The sequence below is a fragment of the Pangasianodon hypophthalmus genome, chromosome 22 (assembly GCF_027358585.1).
Source record: "Pangasianodon hypophthalmus isolate fPanHyp1 chromosome 22, fPanHyp1.pri, whole genome shotgun sequence".
Classification (NCBI taxonomy): domain Eukaryota; kingdom Metazoa; phylum Chordata; class Actinopteri; order Siluriformes; family Pangasiidae; genus Pangasianodon; species Pangasianodon hypophthalmus.
Genome location: NC_069731.1, coordinates 13,146,574 through 13,166,230, shown reverse-complemented (window position 1 = coordinate 13,166,230; position 19,657 = coordinate 13,146,574). Strand labels below are relative to the sequence as shown.

At 38.2% G+C, this 19,657-nt stretch overlaps 1 protein-coding gene across 1 annotated transcript in view; it reads right to left on the bottom strand.

Annotated features, from left to right (window-relative positions):
• LOC113541231 (contactin-associated protein-like 2) overlaps positions 1–19,657 on the bottom strand; it is a 245,380-nt gene that overhangs the window by 111,687 nt on the left and 114,036 nt on the right. The window contains exons 4-8 of the mRNA XM_026938097.3: positions 15,419–15,566; positions 11,042–11,245; positions 9,982–10,166; positions 8,279–8,422; positions 6,098–6,356 (exon numbers count right to left, since the gene is read on the bottom strand). Of these exons, the coding sequence (XP_026793898.3) occupies positions 6,098–6,356; positions 8,279–8,422; positions 9,982–10,166; positions 11,042–11,245; positions 15,419–15,566 (940 nt within the window). The remainder of the gene's footprint in view (positions 1–6,097; positions 6,357–8,278; positions 8,423–9,981; positions 10,167–11,041; positions 11,246–15,418; positions 15,567–19,657) is intronic.

The window sequence follows — 19,657 nt, the reverse complement described above, 5'->3', positions numbered from 1 at the left end:
CTAAGTGTTCAATTTTGGACATGTGAGACCATTTAAAGTGTAACATTTAAAAAACATTTTCCCAGAATCCAATTCACAGAAGGGTTTCCCATCCACATAAGCAGCAATGCACTTAGCAATGCAGCAGTAAGGATACACATAAGGGTCATAAGAAAAAATAATGTAAGTAAAACAGATACATGATTAAACAAATTAAAGCGGAAAAGGGGGAAAAGTATAAACTTGAACCTCTATTGGAGGGATAAAGCACCATTCTGAAGTATTGGGCTACTAAGCCGCCAGAAGAGCTTCAATATGCCTTGGGTTGAGATCAGGTGACTACAGTGTTTTGAGGTTATTTGCAGTCCCCAGATTTCGTCCCAACTGAACATCTTTGGGAGATTTTAGTGCGATGTGTTAGACAGTGCTCTCCAACAGCATCATCAAAACAGCAGTTGAGGTAATGTCTATTGGAAGAAGGGTGTTCTTCCCTCCAGTACCCTCCAGACACTTGTAGAATCTATTCCAATGCACAGTGAAGCTGTTCTGGAGGCTTGAGTTGGCTCAACAGCTTACTAAGGTGTGTTGGTTTTTCCTTTAATTTGTCACAAATCTGTAAATGCAGCTGTGAGCTATTAAATCCTATAATGTTAAATAAAAATGACCAAGAGTAGCATTTCCAGTAGCATTTAAGGCAACATACAAGCAATATATATTTAGGGTCCCTGGACTAATGGTTAGGCCACAGTGCTCTCACCATAGCAGCCAAGGTTCAATTCCCGGCCAGGGAACCAACCTCAGCCATTTGGGTTGCGTGCAACAGTGCGCTCTCAGTGCCAGTCCCAAGCCCAGATAAAAATTGGGGAGGGTTGCATCAGGAAGAGCATCCGTCAGAAATCAAATATGCTGAATCATATATATGCAGACCAACGATCTGCTGTGACGATCCCTAACAGGAGCAGCCGAAAGAGGAACAACAACAACAAGCAGTATACAGTTATTTAGGAGGAAAGAGTCTAGAAAACCCTTTGTTTTCAAAGAAGCTCACTCTGAGGTGCGTAACTCATGCCGTTAGAGTCTGAAATACTAAAACAACACTTCAGAAATTTAGGTTATGATTCATGTGTGTTTATACTTTAAGAATAAAAAACACCAAGCTTTATTTAAAATATGAGTTTCTGCAGGTATGTAGAGAACCAGGAGAAAGCAAATCAGCTATAAAATTTCCTGATAAAAAAGTAAATGTTTCTAAAATAAAATTTATATCATATATCTAACATGTATCTTCTTCATATTGCTTAAGCTTGTCGCTGAGAATTAAGATGGCTCTTTTTTGGTCTGAGTCGACCACAACAAGCTGACCTGATTTTTTAAACTGTTGTGTATGTTATACTGAGTCAAAAGAAGAGCTTGGATTATTCTTGACTTATAAAATCTAAACACAACATACTGTGAAAGAGTGAATATCACTCAGCACTCACCCTCCGAGCCCAGCATACATTTTGCATTGTGGCAACAAAGAATATGACAGCAGTTCAGCACAGACAATACGATAATTTCAGAATTGCTCCAGGAAATTGCATTACTTCGAGAGAGAAACCAATGGGAATAAGCACTATGTCATCTACTAATTGGGGTAAGAGTCATACAAAATTGTGTATTTAAAAAGACAAGATGATGATGTGGTAACAGTTATGATTGCAATGACAATAATTACAATTACAATGTATTAAATTATAAAAATGATACTGCATGCTGTGACTAAGTAAACTAATGAACGAATTTCATTATGTTATTTAAGCTTCATAAAGCAGTATTTTAATGTATACTATTGTTTACAAACAGTTGGTACTTCTTAACAATGAAGTATGTATACAGTTATAAAGCTTTATGAATATTAGCTTTGCAGAATGTTGCAATGGAAAAAAAATCACACTGTCACTGTATACAGTTCAACTCAGTCCAACCAAATGGACATTCAAACTTTCATCTTCATTCACCAGTTTAAAATCCACTGCAGGAATCCCTTTAGTTATGACTCCAAAGGAAATAAACATGAGCCGCCTCTATCAAGACAGAAAGAATAGCTGTCTTTACAGCACTTTGCACTTGATTTTCTACACTATCCCCTTCATCACTCAGAAATGCTGCCTATGCAATCTGCTCAACTCTGAAAGCAATCTACCCAAGCTTCAATGTTACCAGCATGTTACCAGCATCTCTGAGAGCACAGACAGCATAAAAAAAAGATTCAGTTTGTGATTATCTTGTGAACACAGACACACAGAAATGACAGATACTGTTCCTTTGTGTTACTCTGGGCATGGAGGGATTCTGGGAAAAGAATCTGGGGGCTGGGAGTACAGGATGTAATTTCAAATACAAATGTTTAGCAATGGAAATTGTTTCATTAAAAAATTAATAGTTGCTGATTTTACTTAAACCACTTGGTATCCCAAGAAAAGCTGACAAATGGTTGGGTTTCTATTTTCTAATTTCTAATGTATAGAAAATAATGGTGCGCACACACACACACACACACACACACACACACACACACACACATATATATATATATATATATATATATATATATATATATATATATATATATACATATATATATATATATATATGTGTGTGTGTGTGTGTGTGCGCACCATTATTTTCTATACTAGTATCATACTAATATACTAATAGCAGGTTCTCTGTGTTATTCACTTAATAATTAAGACCGTACACAGAAATTGAAAAAAAAAATTAGGTTGTAAAAAGCAGTTTGCTCAGATACATGTCTGAGTGAGAGCCACTGAAATGAGAAACATAAGACATGTGCTTCTTAGCAGCCTGACAAATTTAATAGCATGGAGCAAACATGGATGAAAATGTGGACAGAAATCAATCAGTTAGCACTATACAGTATCTCAACACTGAACTCCAGACACGTGAAAAACTGAATAACTGTAATGAATAACTGTGTAAAATTTGTCTTTTAAATGTCTAAAGTGAGTTTCAGGCAAATATTAGTGCAGCTAACAGGGCTCTGACAGTGTAATTTCATTGCACTTTTTATTTTCGTCACATCCACATCTGCAATGCCCCGTCGACCCCAGTTCCCACTGAAACCTATCCCTGCTCACAGTCCCTGAACTTTTGATCATGCACACCTGCTCACAATCACACAGACTCCTTTAAATAACCCAGACCTAAATAAACAGTCCTTGCAAAGTCTCACCCTGGCATTGTGCTTCTCCCACTTTTTTTCACTGTTTTGACTTCTGCTTTTTTATTTTTTACCCGTTTGCCCAGTCTAGGTCGTGCCTGTTTGCTGATCACCTAACCTCTTGCCTGAACCTTGTGTGGAGTATTGTCTAGAGTACTGCCTTTAAAAAAAAAAAAAAAAAACAACCTAAATCCTATACTTGGGTTCATCCTTCTGCCTGCATGACTATTTTTAAAAAGATAAATTCTTGATTCTTGTAGTACCAATATTAAATCCACTTTTTTTTTTAATCTTCCAGAAAGCGACACCTATATAATACACCACTATATGGCCAAAAGTATTTGGGCACCTGACCATCACACTTATATGTGGGTCTTCTGCAAACTGTTGCCACAAAGTTGGAAGCCAAAATTGTCTAGAATGTATGATTTCCCTTCACTGGAACTAAGGGGCCCAAACATGTTCCAGTATGACAATGCCCCTGTGCACAATGCGAGGTCCATAAAGACACGGTTTGCCAATTCGGGATCAATTAGAATGCCGACTATGTGACAGATCTTCTCATTCGACATCAGTGCCTGACCTCTCTTCTATACTTTTGTAAATCCCTATAGTCATGTTTCAAAAGACTTCTCAAACCAGTGGAGGTCATTAATACAGCGAAGGTGGGGAGCAATTCCACATTAATGCCCATGGTTTTGGAATGGGATGTTCAACAAGCACATATAGGTGTAATGGTTAGGTGTCTACATACTTTTGGCCATACAGTGTATTATCAAATTTCCATTATCAACCATATTAGTATGATGAATCTTGACCTAAATAAACCATTGATCTTTAAGGGGTGACAAGGAAATACATTTTGATTTAAACTGTCACTCCACGTGTCTCATCAACTGTTAATCTTTTATGAACAAATAAAGGGCACTATATTCATACCAGGACAAGCATAATTTACTGGTTAATATGAGAGTTTTTATATTTTGTTTACTCGCCAATTTTAACATCTGCAGTGATTGTCACGAAAATGCCAAAAATATACAATGCACTGATTACATGCCTTGTTTTTGCTTGTGTGCTATGCTCATAAAAATAAAGCTTAAAGTCTCCACACCTGACCTTTTGCAGAAAATGTATCAACACTGAAAAGCAGATAACTCCAGTGCCACCCAAGCTAAACTTTGTACTTATTATAGTTTTCTTTCCGCAATAGCCACAGGAAATGCAATAGAGCAGAGAACCAAAATTTAGAGAACCAAATATTTAGAAGTATAGCTAAAGGCAAAAGCTGGAGGGCTACATTAATTTGAGTGGGAAAAACAGTCTCAGTTATAAATGTGGATCAATAAGTGATAGAGTACTGAGTAAACAATAGGCAGGTCTCTTTGCCAGCAAACCTCACATGCCTCGAAGGCATCTGTTCCTGGCTGGCGACGTCAAACAAAACATAGCCAACTACCTTTTATGAGGAGGAAACAATAACTGCCATATCATATAGAAGTTTTTTTCATGTTATTGCAGATCACTGACCTGTGTGATTTATCACACTAACATACCTCATCATTCAGTGAATTATAGTCACCCTGTCAATATAGTTATTTATGAATTTTGCTTAGATGAAACAATGAGAATGCACACTATTGGAGAGCCTGTAAAATAGATTTATCTTTGAGACTATTTATCTTTGAGTTTTAGCTCATAGATGTCTTATAAATTAATTGTTAATATGTTAACTAAAAGATTTGTCAACTGTGATTTTTCAGTAATATAAAAGCTCCCAGATGTCTTAGATATTATTATTATGACCAGTTTCATATGTTGCATTTTTATCTAAATATTTAAAAAAACATCTCAACCTTATATTAACAAAATCTTAGATTAACATTCTATTAACAGAAGCATGTGCTTCCCACTTGGAGATTGTATACCTTTCCTGGAAAGGTCACTTTATGATTGGCAAGAAATTAACTGGCTTCTAGTTCTTCTAGAATGTACTAAAAAATAATTAATCCACCAGTCTATTAGTGAAACATAATATGCCGACTTTTCTACAATACCAGCCTTTCCATTTGAGGCTAGAAATCTGTTTTTTTTTTTTTTATTTTGACAGCAATAATGTTTGGCATGCATTGCATCCATTCTTTGTTGTTGGACTGGTCAGGAAGGTGTCCAATAGTATTGGTGTTATGCCATTACCAGCTAAAAAAAGTGACATCAGGCATAATTTTGCTAAATTGTTGAATTATACTCTTACCACTTTTTATGAAATATCAAGCTTTGTTGAATTACACACTTACCACTTTTTATGAAATATCAAGCTTTCATAAAAATCATTGTAGTCCAATAAAAAAGACTGCCCACCAAGCCTCAAAATAAATGAACACACACACACACAAACACACACACTCCACTCACTGCTCTTGGAGAGAGTGAGAAAGAGAGATATCGCATACATATACATTAGTCACAACCTTTCTAGCTCATCCATCTATCACCTCCCTCTAACTGCAGACCCATGCTAAACCATTCCTCCACCTGCTACACTGAGACTAGCATCAACACTAGGCCACATAACAGTCACATGGATTACTACTATGTAAGAAAATTAATCAGATTATTATTACTAACCTCCACCAGGCTGCAAATGTCCATACAACCCATTTTACCACAAGGTTAATAAAACTAACTGTGTTAACAAGACTAACATTGGCCTGTTAGAGCAGGAAACTTAAGTTTAGAGAAAGTCCTATGAATATTTAGAGGTGTTTTGGGGTATTAGCTAGTCTAAATAATGTGACATTAGGCACATTTTAAGAAAACCAGAAAAACCTCCTGTATAAAACAATAGCACATGAGCTCCCTGAATGCACACAGTCAAGTGCAAGTCTTCCGTACCTGATGCCATGTCAACACGTGAGCTTTTCAGCTGCAAAACACTGATGTGCACCATGACTTTGCCATCTTTAAGCACAAGCTCCAACATGCCATCAGCCAGTTCGCTGAACAGGAGCAGTCCGTTAGCATTCCAAGTGCGAAACTGGAAGCTTACAGACACCATGCTGTGCTCCCTTCTGCCTGGTAACTGCAGGAAACTTGTGGCATTGAAGAAAACTGGGAAGGTGTGAGAGTCCACGCAGGAAAATGTCAGGTTGCGCTACAATTGGGGCAGAAAAATTAGAAAAATATTACTGTTAAAATCTTACTATTACTATTAGTATTATTTTCTTACTATTACAGTCTCGGTTGTTAAATTTATCCTCCATTGTGCACATCTTTGAGAGAGGAGAAATTATTTAAGATTTTCTGATGCTATTTTGCTGATTTGTATTACACACAATTTAGTCAGTCAGTTAGAACTGATTTAGTTAAATTTAGCTAGCTTGGTAACAAATTGGTTATTGGTTATAACTATTAAAATAATATTAGTTATACTAGCTTGCTGGCATACTTAAAATGGCTGTATTAATGGCTGTATATATTACAAAGTTAGCATTTCACTACATGTTGTCCCCTGTATGACTGTGGATGCGACAAATACATCCTTTGCATCTTTGAATCTTTAATGTTGCCAAAGCATCAGGAAAACAATGAGAACATTAATAAGCAAAACAACAGAAAATATCAATGAAAAAAATGTTAATATTAATTTTAACAATAATAACTACTAAATAATAATAACTAATATTTAAAAAAGGAATGCTACAATATTAATACCAGAGGCAATAATAATAATAATAATAATAATAATAATAATAATAATAATAATAATAATAAAAAGCAACAACAATACCAGCAATAAGGACAACATTAACAGCATAAAGTTGGGTTTGACTTGAGAATGGGAGGATAAGTGCCCTTTCCCATGGAAGATTTGTAGGTTGAAATTTAGACCTGATTTTAATTTCAAAATACTAGAAGAGAAAATGTATCTCTGTCTCAATCTCACCCAACTTGCAGTGGACGAATAACCAAACATATTTTCTATAAAGTTCCTGTGATATCTATAATATTGTGTATAAGCAAGCATTTTATGATAAGCATTACGCAGACTGAAAGAAATGAAATAAAGGCACAAGTTCAGGGCAAGTTGCTAATGAAGTTTAACTTGGAGCACGTTTTTTTTTTTGTGTCCAAGAGTGCACATGGGTATACTGCATGACCAATGATATTTTCACCTGGGTGGAAATAGACGCTGCATTTAAAATTAATTTTCATGCCTATATTGTTATTGCACTATAGTGTACAACTTTTTTTAATCAAAACCTAATTAAGTAATGATATATTGTAATTCCCAAATGCATTATTTCTAATGCATATTTAAAACCACAGCACTGCGATTCAATAAAAAGGAAGTAAGAATATCTAGAAAGAAAATCAAAGTGTGAAATGGCACTATAAGTTCAGTGTGCTGTGGGTTCTCTCATGTGGAAAAGACGGCCATATAAAATTGCCACTACAGTATGTTGAAACCACAGATATTTTACTTCAAAATAAATAAATAAAAATAAAATAAAATAAAATAAAAACTGCCGAGGTTCAAGGTCAAGTGTCTTTATTCAACTTTCATAACTATTCCAAATCTCTATTTTCATTTTGTTATAACAGAATGGAAAATGTTTTTGGCCCTTTATAAGCACTTTATTAATATACGTATGTTTGCAGGAGGAATTTTAATGCACTTAAATTTTATAAACTTTAGTCAGACTGCTTTTGAAATAGGTTTGTCAGGTTGATTTCTCATGTTGAAACAGCCACCAGGTACACTTTCACTTTCACAGAAGTTTGTTCATTAAAAAAGTCTTACTAGTTCCTGGCAAATGCTTTGTGCCAGATCTGTCAAAATTATAGCTCAAAATAAACAAAGGAAAGACAGGCAAATCTTTGCCAAACTAATTGAAATCTTATATAAGTCTATAATATTATATAATACATTTCACCTGTCTACCTGTAAAACTATTTCTCTACTATATACTTCACTCTTAAAACAGATAACCTTCTACATGCCATATGTATATAAAACATAAGTATCACATTATTAGAAATTGTCCATGAGAATTGAAATAGACTGTAACTCACAAAGCTAGAGGTATCCAGTTTCTTTCTTCTGGCCAGGTCAGTGATATTTTCTCCATTGTAGTTGATGCTCTCCATGCAGCCTATGAAATTTCTCCGGCCTCCTGAGATAGGCTTGCCTGAATAGGGCATTCCTCCAAAACTCAACTGCAAGTGAAAATAAGACTTTTCAGAAAACAGATCTGGTGTCTTTTTTAACATATGTATGTGCGAGCTTAAAGATCTGGATCAGACATTAAACACTATTTAAAGCAATATCACATAAGATAGAATCCAATCCAGCATAGAGCTAAGCATCTGAGGATTAAGGGCCAGCTGTGCCTCTCTGGCCTTTAAATTCTAGCCAGTGGGTAGAATAGATCATTAACCAGTGGTACTACCACTGGTTAAAGACTACCCACTGGTTTTGGAATCATTCATTCATCACCAATAACCGCTTTGACCTGGTCAGGGTGACAGTACATCTGAAGCCTATCCCAGAATATGAGGTGGGACAACATCCCGAATGGACTGCCAGTCCAATGCAGGTTACCATGCACACACAATCACACCTAGGGGCAATTTAAAGGAGCCAATCAGACTACCAGCATGTTTTTGGGAATTGGGAGGAAAGGGAGAACATGGAGGAAACCCTGGTCAGTGAGAATATGCAACTCTACATAAACATTAATGTGAGCTCAGGAACAAACCAGGGACCCTGGAGCTATGAGGTGGCAGCACTACCTGCTGCATCACTGTGTCGCCCAAATTAATTTACATGTGAATTAATACAGTGTAGTGTCAGATTTATTTTTTTAAAAAGTGTGTGGTGTTGTGAAAGTCAGAGCAATGCTTAATCATGTTGTTATGGTTAACATTAATGAGATCACATTCATTTTATGACTCCAGTGTCAAATGCAAGCTAGCAGACATAGCTGCCATGAAAGTGCACTAATTAGTAGAGTTATTAAACAACATTCACATTTCTGAATTTGGATTAATTGGATTAATACCTATTATTTTAAGTACTGCTCATGAATGTTAAATCACAAAGAATCAGTGAATCAATGAATAGAATCAATGCTATGAGCACTGAGCTCTGCCCAGTACATGATGTGAGCTATTGCTTTAAATTCTTGCTTCAAATCAATTTTCTATACATCTCATTAGACAGCACATTAATGCTGATCACATTAACATCCTGCCACACATTCTTAATGTGGATTAACAGCATACTAAGAAGCAAATTGCAAATCCCGCAGCATCTGTTAGAGATAAACCATAAGCATGAGGCTTATGATGCTATGTCTTACACTCCTCCTCAAGTGGCTAGTAAGTGCAAAACACATTAACAAGCCAAAAAAGCAACAGCAAAATCAGACACACATCAAATTTATCTCAAAATGGAAAGGGCAGGTCATTCTTGAACATCATATGCTTGTTACTGATTGCCTACAGTGCACATCAGTCTGAGAAACTGTGGAAATTGAGAACTGGCCGATGTTTACAATAAGACGAAATATGAGCCTTTTGTGTTTTTCGATTTATCGCTGTGTTTTCTGATTTATGGGCCTTACACCTGTTTTGGTTTTAAAAACACTATTCTGGTATTCTAAGAGTAAAACATATATACGGTTCCCTTCTCTGCCGTACTTAGTGATAAATGCTAAGTCAAATATGAACTGAAATAATATACTCGATGCCTATGAGAAGCAATTAGCTCTTACCTCATAGTCAAGGTCGAGGTGGTCGAACTCGCCATTGGTACGAAAGTGCCGAGTGTGCTGATCCAGGGTAAAGTTGACATTTCTCCGGTAGCGCTCAATCATGACCGAGTGCCAGTGATGATCATCCAGCAAGCTGCCGCTGCTCACCGAAGTGTGACCCAGGATGGAACCGTACTGGTTGCTGCCTGCCTTTCACAAAAGCACAGATATGCAGCATTTACATTATAATATCTGAGAAAATACACATATTTCCACTTTAACATACAAGCAGGGGTCCTGATCTCAGAGAATCTCTGAATTTCTTTGGTCCCAACTACTTTACTTTAATATTTGTATATTCCTTATATAACTTAATTCTTATATATATTTTTTATTTCTTCCCTTTAAGAAAAAAAAAATTATTATTATTATTATTATTATTATTATTATTACTATTATTTTGCATTTTGTTGTTTCAACCTGCAATATTCAATATAAGCTGCCTCACAGCAATTGGACCAACAGAGTAAATCCTCTTAAAGAACCATACTTGAATCCAGTGCTCAATGCCAAAATCAATACACTAAATTGGAGCCCTGTTGAACATATCTGGAATTGCTATGGTCACCAAAACATTGCAGTAGCATGCCTTGCAATACAATGACAGTTATGGCCACTTCACTTAATAACGATGGCATTTGAAGCTTTTTTAGTAATATAGAATGTGTTTTGTGCAACAAAGCACTGCTGTTTGCTTATTATGCTGTGATTTTTGTGCATAAAAGTTACCATATTGCAATTTGATTTTGGATTCAGAAAATTTCTGATATGCCATATGGTGTAGCACTATACAGCCAAGCCTCAGCATTAGCAACCATTAGTATAGTTCATGATGAATATTGCTCTTACATAGAAATGTCAGATATACTGACAAGAGTGAAATAAACTAAATATGAGTAGTACTACTACTAAAATGATAATCACAATCACATCCACACTGATGTGATCTCTTAACACTCATTATGAGTGACAGATTTGCAGATATGGGTAGTGAGGATGGGTGATGAATGGAAAGTCGTACCAAGGTTTATCTGGAGCAGCAGTCTTCCTTTCCTCAGCTCCAGTGTGATGTAATCTCCTTGTTGACCCTCGCCATGCAAAATCACCCCATCGCTTTCTCCCGTCTTAAATTTCAATGCTATTACATCCTTCAGAATCTTCATCTTCTTCATCTTGAATCGGTAGGAGATTACGCCTTGGCCATCAAAGTGAATCACATCTGCCCCTGCAGCACCAGAGTCAGACACACAGAGAGAGTAAAGATAGTGATAAAAGGAGGTTGAATAAGTTTTTTTTTTGAGACATGGCTGAGTATACCACTTTTTTTTATTTGAACTGCACTATGGGAGGCTGCTGATGTGAAAACAGAGCTAAAATTCATAGATTAACTGCAAATAGTGAGGAGCAAAACCCTGCACTGCTGCCCTACCCAGATCAAAGCATCTATAATTTAAAGCTTTATTTACCTCTGAGGTATACGTATATACTTTATACAACAGTCAATACTCAAGTCCAATTCCAAGAAGGCTCTTTGTATTAGGTTTGTATCATTGCAATAAAAGCTCAAGACATAAACAACTTTCTTTAGAGCTGCAAATCAGCCCTTGTCTTCAAATCTGGTCAAATCGTCCATTCCATCTCAATTACAGAGAGATTGATTGGATTTAATTAATGCCTTATTAAAGTGAAAATTCTTGTGTTTATTTTGCAATAACATTAATGTGAAGTGCTCTCATTCCTGAGCAGAGAGAGAAACAGAGAGCAGAGAGAGTGGCAGAGAGAAAGATAGTGTGAAAGACAGAGAGAGAACAATCACAGAAATATACAGAGCAGTCTAGCAGGATGACAGTGTCAGCACATGAGTAATGAGTCACACTCACATAGCTTGATTTCAGAGTGGTCTTATTCAAGTTGGTAACAGTCATACTCCCAAAGTCCAACCCCTCGTTCTCGTCATGGGAGGCGGAAACAGACAAAGTATGGGATTGTCCACCAGGGTGATGTATGGCAAGTAGCCTAACTATTCATTATTTATATTACAGCTGTCATCAAGGCCTGTTCGGATCTACCTGGAAATGTGCTGGCCAGTGGGGCTCTGGTGACTCTTGGTGGGCTAATCACCTACTCAGTGGATACAGCATGATTATAGAAACATCCACATCAAAACGAAATCAAGGACTCAGCTTGGGACCTGAAAGAGCTGTTTTCTGTTACTTGGCCATAACAGAGAAAATGCATCACACACTGAAGGGATAAGTATAATGCTCTCCAAGAAAGCTGATGAAATGGGAAGCATTCTGCTCCAGGATCATCAACGCAAGGTTTTACACCAAAACAAAGAAAGTTACAGTGATACAGTGCTATGGACTCACAAACAATGCATAACAAGAGACAAAAGACACTACAATGTGCAATCTCCAAGCAAATCAAGACATCCTCCTGATTCTCAGTGACTTGAACACCAAAGTAGGAGAGGAAAATGCTGGAAATGAACAGATCATGGGGCAACATGGGCTAGAAGAAAGCTATGAAAATGTCTTTCCACACAAGAGGGTACACAAGGTCACATGGATATCACCAGATCACAGCACTGAGAACCAGACTGACCAGGTCTGTGTCAGTCAGAAATTCAGAACGACACAGTATGTCTGGGTGAAAAGAGAAGATGATATTTCCTGAGACCACCATTTTCTCAACCCAGCAAACATGAGACATCTGCCAGACATGTAGATCATGTATACATTGCCTCAGTCGTTCCAGGACCATAGGTGTATGTCTGCATGACGCGCAAATAGGGTTCAGTATCTGGATGTCTGACTACGACCCCTCTTGGACGTAGATATGCAGTTCAACATAAAGAACTTTTTTTCTATAAATATTGTGATGCAGACGTATGAGTTCTGAAGGGTATGTGCTAGGTGGACTGTTGTTTGTTATTTGTTAATTGTTATCCACTGCAGCGTGAGTTAAGTTTCACTTTTGGTTTCACTTTTGGACACACACTCACACAGTGTCTGTAGAGTTGATTTGCAAATAGAAACAGAAATTACATTGAAATAAAAGAGAGTTTTAATTCATAAAAAGACGTCATAAAAACTTTCATTCTGGATCCTTAGGGAACGTCTTTTCAATGGGTGACAAAGACTTTCAAAGGCATCTTTTGGATGAGTCTTTGCTCAGTTGGAAAGCTTAGGCTTAAACTGAAGGAGTTTGCCACAACCACAGCAAAGACCAGCACAAGGTTCAATGTCAACTTCCTCCAACACAAAGATGTAGTAGAACAGTTTCAAAGAACACTCCCTCAACCAGACGTCGAAAGGAATGAAGAAGGCATGGAAACGGTGAGGAAAGGTCAGGAAATGGTGGGCTGACACATCACACAAGACACAAACAAGCAAACAAAAGCAACAGGTCCTGAACAACAGCCAAACAAGATCAGCGAAGGCTGAGGCACAGAAACAGTACACACAAGTAAGGAAAGTGTAAGAAAGGACAAAAGAATCTTTACTGAAAATCTGGCTAAACAGGCAGAAACAGCTGCAGCACAAAGGAACATGAAGGAGCTATATGACACCATAAAGACACTTACAGGGAAATGCTTGACAGATAGACCAGTAGCACACAAGATTGGACAGACATTTCCTAAACAGGAGGAACAGATGTGCAGAACATTTCAGAGAACTTCTCAACAGACCACTACCAACTGAACCCATGGACTTCCCACCAGCAGAATATCCTTTACAGGTCAATACCAGAAAACCAAGCAGGAGGGAAATACGGAAAGCCATACAGAAACAGAAAAATATCCTTGGCCATGTGGGTTTCCACCAGAAGCCATCAATGTTTCTTATGAATGAAGGAAAGAAAGGCAACCAGATGTAGTGCAAAAACTAGAGAGACATCATCCTACTTTCAATTCCTGGAAAAGTATTATGCAGAGTCATCCTAGAAAGATGCACTAGACAAGATAGGTCAGTAAGCAGGACTTAGGAAGGGCACAGCTTCCATGGACCACATAACCAGACTGTGTATTGTAGTAGAACTGTCAGTGAAATGGAACTTCCCACTCTAGATCACTTTCATTGACTTCTGAAAGGCCATATACAGCCTAGACTGATTTGTTCTGTGGCAGCTAATGAGGCACTATGGCACTTAGGTTTGTCACCATTGTTCTGAGGTTGTACCACCAATCAGCATTCATGTAGTCCACAATGACCATCTGACAGACCCATTAACAGTGGATACAGGTGAAAGACAAGGATGTCTGCTCTCACTTACTGGACCATGCACAAGGCTACTGAGGGACAGAATCTGGGGATCCAGTGGACGTTCTGATACAAAGTGTATTATCTTAATCTTGCAGACAACACTGCTCTTACATCAAATGTACCAGAAAATGTAGCTCAAGACCACCAGACTAGCAACAACATCAGCTAAGCTAGGACAGCAGTGATAAAAGATAAAATAAAAGATAGGTAATGCAAATAAGCAGTACCCAACAGGACAATATGACTCTACAGGAGAAACCACTAAAAGTGGTGGATGGTTTTACCTATATGGGAAGTGTTGTGGGGAAAAATGATGGATCAGAAAATGACATCCAAACGAGGATTGGCAAGGCAAGAGCAGCCTTCCTGGTGTTAAGGGGAAAATATAAAATGACACAGAAATCTCACGACCAATACCACTTGACACATTATAACTACCTTGTGGACATTTGTGAAGTGGTGACATGGAGTTCACCATCTACCTTTGACAAATTTAGAAGGCTAAATTTCACTGCAGCCCATGTGCTTTGTGATTCTCACCCTCAATACAGAGCAGTGCCAGTGCTCTGAATGATTCTCATTCTCATTAAAGTATGGTATCTGCACTATACTGCCCACTACTGATTGGTGAGGTGTGCCTTCATGACATGCTACAAATGTGATGATTTTGAGATATGACCTCCACTAGTACTGAATTAAAGTGGTGGTCCAGAAGTAAACGGACTAAAATGGAAGTTTGTGGATGTAACCATGGCTCCACGATTGACTGTAGGACCTCCAAGCCACTTGGGTTTACAATGTTGACAAGAATCGCCATACAACCATACAAGAGTATAGAATAATAGGTTTAATTGAGTCATGGTCATTTCTCTAGAGAATTTAAATCTTATTATACAACAAAGTATATATACATTTTTCGATTTAAATCTGAATCACTTCGTTATAGAAAAAGCACAACATAGATACAAATTAAAAACTTGGCTTTACACAATTCTGAATTATTCACTGCTGCCTTTATTCCGTTGATTTTCAAGTCAGTGTCTTCAGTATGTGGGCTGGAGTTGATACGTGAAGTCTGAATACAGAAACTGAGAAAGCAGGGAGTGTGTGCTGAGAGAGTGTTAACTTACAATATGAGCAGCCATAGACTTCTATCCGCAGACCTATCTGACCCTCTTCACTCCAGCTCAGAGGGATGAAGCGTAGATATCGGGCCACGATGCTGTGCTGAAGATCATGACGCACTACACTCTCTGTGTTGGAGTTTCCTGTAAACACCTGCAAAGGAAGATCCAAATACATCTCAGTCATAGCTGCATACAAATATTCCCATAGAACTAGTTTTTGTATAGAAAGAATACAGAGTACAAAAAGTAAAAGAAGTCAAATCCAAAATGCAGAATGGGTTGCTTCAGCTCAGTTATTCCTTTTCACCTGTAAAATCTGCTTTACATTTAAACATATCTAAACATATTTTAAGTAAACTTAAAAACACAGCAAAAATGTTGAGATTTATTTTTAAAAGAACCAAAAGAATAGCAGCCAAAACTCTAAGAGGGAGCCAACAAGTAGTCTAATAAGTAGTGCTTTAACCTTTTTTTCACTGCATATATTTTCCACTGCATTTCAATGTTTGCCAGGTTGAGAGTAACTGTGATGTTTTAGTTTTGGGGAACAGTAAATGATTCATCGATGATCACCATACCAGCTAACTTACAGCATACTAACTAACAACATACTTCCTGATAGAAATAAGTCACCTGAAGATGGCTTAGACAAAGGTGTTATAAAAAGGAAACCCCAAGGGGTTCAGAACTCAAATTCTGGGAAAGGTTTGGCAGGGTGCAGTTGGACCTCACTGCCTCTGCCAAATCAACACATTTTCCCTGTCAGAGCCAGCCAGTCCACCGGGACATGGACTCCCCATTTTTTACAAGCCTTTCATCCTCTACCAGACTGTACATAAGCAGCTAGGTCACATATTCCTGCTTGTGGCACCAAGATGGCCAGCAAAACGTTGTTTCCCACTGGTGCTTTCACTAGTTGTAAGAAAACCCTGTGAATATCCTCCTTGAGCAGATCTGCTGTCCCAAATGAACGAAGGGATTTGGCACCCTCAGCCAGGTTGCCTGTGTCTGTGGGTCATATTGCCCAATTTTGTGAGTCTATTGACTTTCTGACCTTCACGGTTGTGACCCAATAGAAATCCTAGTTGTACCCATCACATACCTTACTGGATAGCAAATACCATTCATGCGAGTCTCAGACCAACACTATTTGCTATAAATATTGGGCACTGGCCAGTGGGCCTCCCTCTACTTAGACAAGGGATCCACCTTGTCTAAGTAGTGGCTGGCCCACCGGCTGGTGGACACCATCACTTTGGTCTAAAAATGGACCTGATATGATCTATGAGCCTTGTTTTACCACCATACCTTCTTGTCATTCAGAACTTGAGTCAGCCTGGCAAGAAGGTTCTAGGGAATGACAGCTGTGTGATGGCAGTATTTATTGCACTACATGACCTTACTGAATGATCGAGGCATGTATCTGGTTTTATACCATCATATTCTTTTATATACATATGAATTTTTTTTAATATCACCACAAGGACTCATCCCTGGCAGTTACAGGTATCTGCAGTTCATTGAACTACTGTTACATATATAACTAGAGTTTTCATTCTTAATCTGTGGTGTTTAAGAGTCAGCGTTGATGTTTGAGTTACACCTTGCTGATCTGTGAATTTTCCTGTTAAGAGAATGTCTAGTGATTTTGTTTTGTAAGAAAGTATGATTCAGGCAGTTTTTTATAATGAGGCCTAATAAAATGCCAAAAAACCCAATCTCAATAAACAAATTCCAAGCTGCCTTCAAACCTCTGTAACTGAACACAGAAGACAAAGACTAACAATGCTCAGGAGCTGTACAGCATTGTGCATTCAGAATCAACCCTCTAATCATTCAATCGAAACCTCATTTGCAGTTTTGAAGAACAAATCACTCTGCCTCTGCTGGCTTGTCTTCTTCCCATAGTGCATCCTGGTGCCATCTCTTCCCCAGCTAAGCAACACACACGCACCCAGCCATCCACATGATGTAAAAGAAAACGTGATTCATCAGACCAGGCCACCTTCTTCCATTTCTCCATGGTCCAGTTCTGATGCTCACGTGCCCATTGTTGGCACTTTCTGTGGTGGACGGGGGTCAGCATGGACGCCTTGTGCATCTGCGGCTACACAGCCCCATACACAGCAAGCTGCAATGCACTGTGTGTTCTGACACCATTTTATCATAGCCAGCATTAACTTTTCCAGCAATTTGTGCCATAGTTGCTCTTCACGTGCATCAATGAGCCTGGGGCAACCATGCCCTGTTGCCGGTTCACCAGTATTCCTTCCTTGGACCACTTCCTTGGACCTGCCGTTTTGGAGATGCTCTGACCCAGTCTTCTAGCCATCACAATTTGGCCCATATCAAAGTCGTCCAGACCCTTATGCTTGCCCATTTTTCCTGCTTCCATCACATCAACTTCGATAACTGACTGGTCAGTTGCTGCCTAATATATCAACATTCCAATACTTTAATTGCCTTTTGATCACCAGTCCATGGATTTCTTGTTTGAATTTTATTGATTCCTGTGCACCTTGCCTGCTCACTTGATGGTTCATTTAATAGATCTGTATTGCTACTTGGCATATTTTACATCCTGAGTACCTGGATTTTCATAGCAAGTGTGAATATGTCCATCTGCTAAAAAAAGGCTGGCATTTTGTTTTAGAAATGCCCAGCTGTACTAATAATAGGGGATGAAAAGTTAAAATGTGAAGAATTTTGAATTAGGCAAAAGACCAAACAAAAATAATTCATATTTATTTTATTTGTCCCTTCCATTCCCTCTGACAAAGTTTACACTCTCCATCAACTCCTGGTCAATTGACTCCTATTTTCATGTCAGAGGGCCCAGCCCAACCAAAGTCCTCAGAATTCCTCACTTCTTACAGTACTAAGCCCTCCTCATTATTATTAAATGAAGGTGTAGTCTGCATTCATAAACTTTGCATATATTACGGCACATGCTTTAAAACTTGCATACAAAACATCCAAGCTGCCTTCACCTATACTCAGGGGTGGGGCTTAAACTCATAATCTTCTTCATAACTGTGAATTACCAATAAAGTGAGCTACCACCACCTTGCTTCAGAGTGACTGCGCTTTCAAGCTCACTGTGATTGTACTGTATATCCATGATATATCTTGGCTGTACTGATTTCACACAGCACATAATTGTGTACAATTTCACAGAACTGATGCTCACTCAATTTTCAAACTGCACTGAAGCTCTTGCATAATGAAGTCTTCGGAAAACACAAAAACCAGAAGGAGCAAGCAGTATGTCACATCAATGCCGGAACTGGTGCTGCTTCACACAGAGCGGCTTACAAACATGGCCGCCAACTACAACTCCTAGAACCCAGAGTGGCCTACAAACATGGCCACTAAAGACTACAACATCCAACGGCCATCACGAACTCTATCACATTCACGTTCACCATTCTACTGAGTACAGGCCCCTGGACTCACTTACACAATCATGCCAACAGTATAAAAGGACACTCATTCCACCACCACAGTGCGAAGAATACACTCAGTTTTTCTTACCTGCTGATACCAAGGCTTTATCTTGCCAAAGTGTTTTCTAGTTACAATTCCTGTTCAATTCAATTCAATTCATTCACCTGTCAACTGCCTGTATCCTGTCGTTGATCCTGCCTTACATTTTGGATTTGTTAGCCTGTTGTTTTAATAAAACTCTGAACCGGCAACTGTCACCATCTCCGCTACCTGACACAGTAATCCAAGACCATAAACAGAGAGAAGGTCAGGTGATTGACAAATGGTTGTAGGACTGCACAGTTTCACCTCCTTTCAGCCATAAAGTGGTGGACCAGTCTTGCACTTTATCTGTCATCAGTGAAATGTCCTTGTGAGCCTTGAGGTCTTGAGACTAAAATTATAGCAAGTATTGTAATAAAAACAAATATCTGTAGCAAATATTTAGCTGGGCTTCCATCAGATTTGTCGGGCTGAACTATGAGAGCTCTGGGATGAGGACCTCATATAGATGTGGCAGGGCTTCGCATCACTAATGGTTGGAATTGATTAGCAAGGTTTCTCAGGGTAAAATGTATGGTGGTGATTTGTTGTTTTTGCTTACAAACCACACATCCCTGAGCTGTGATGGCTTGTTGTAGATCATTAACATCTTATTCACCTATATTAGCAGTAAAGTCTTCTGTCATGAAGCACAGACAGTTTACAGCAGGCACAAAAGTTGACAGAACAAACTAAGCACTAATCAAGTTACTT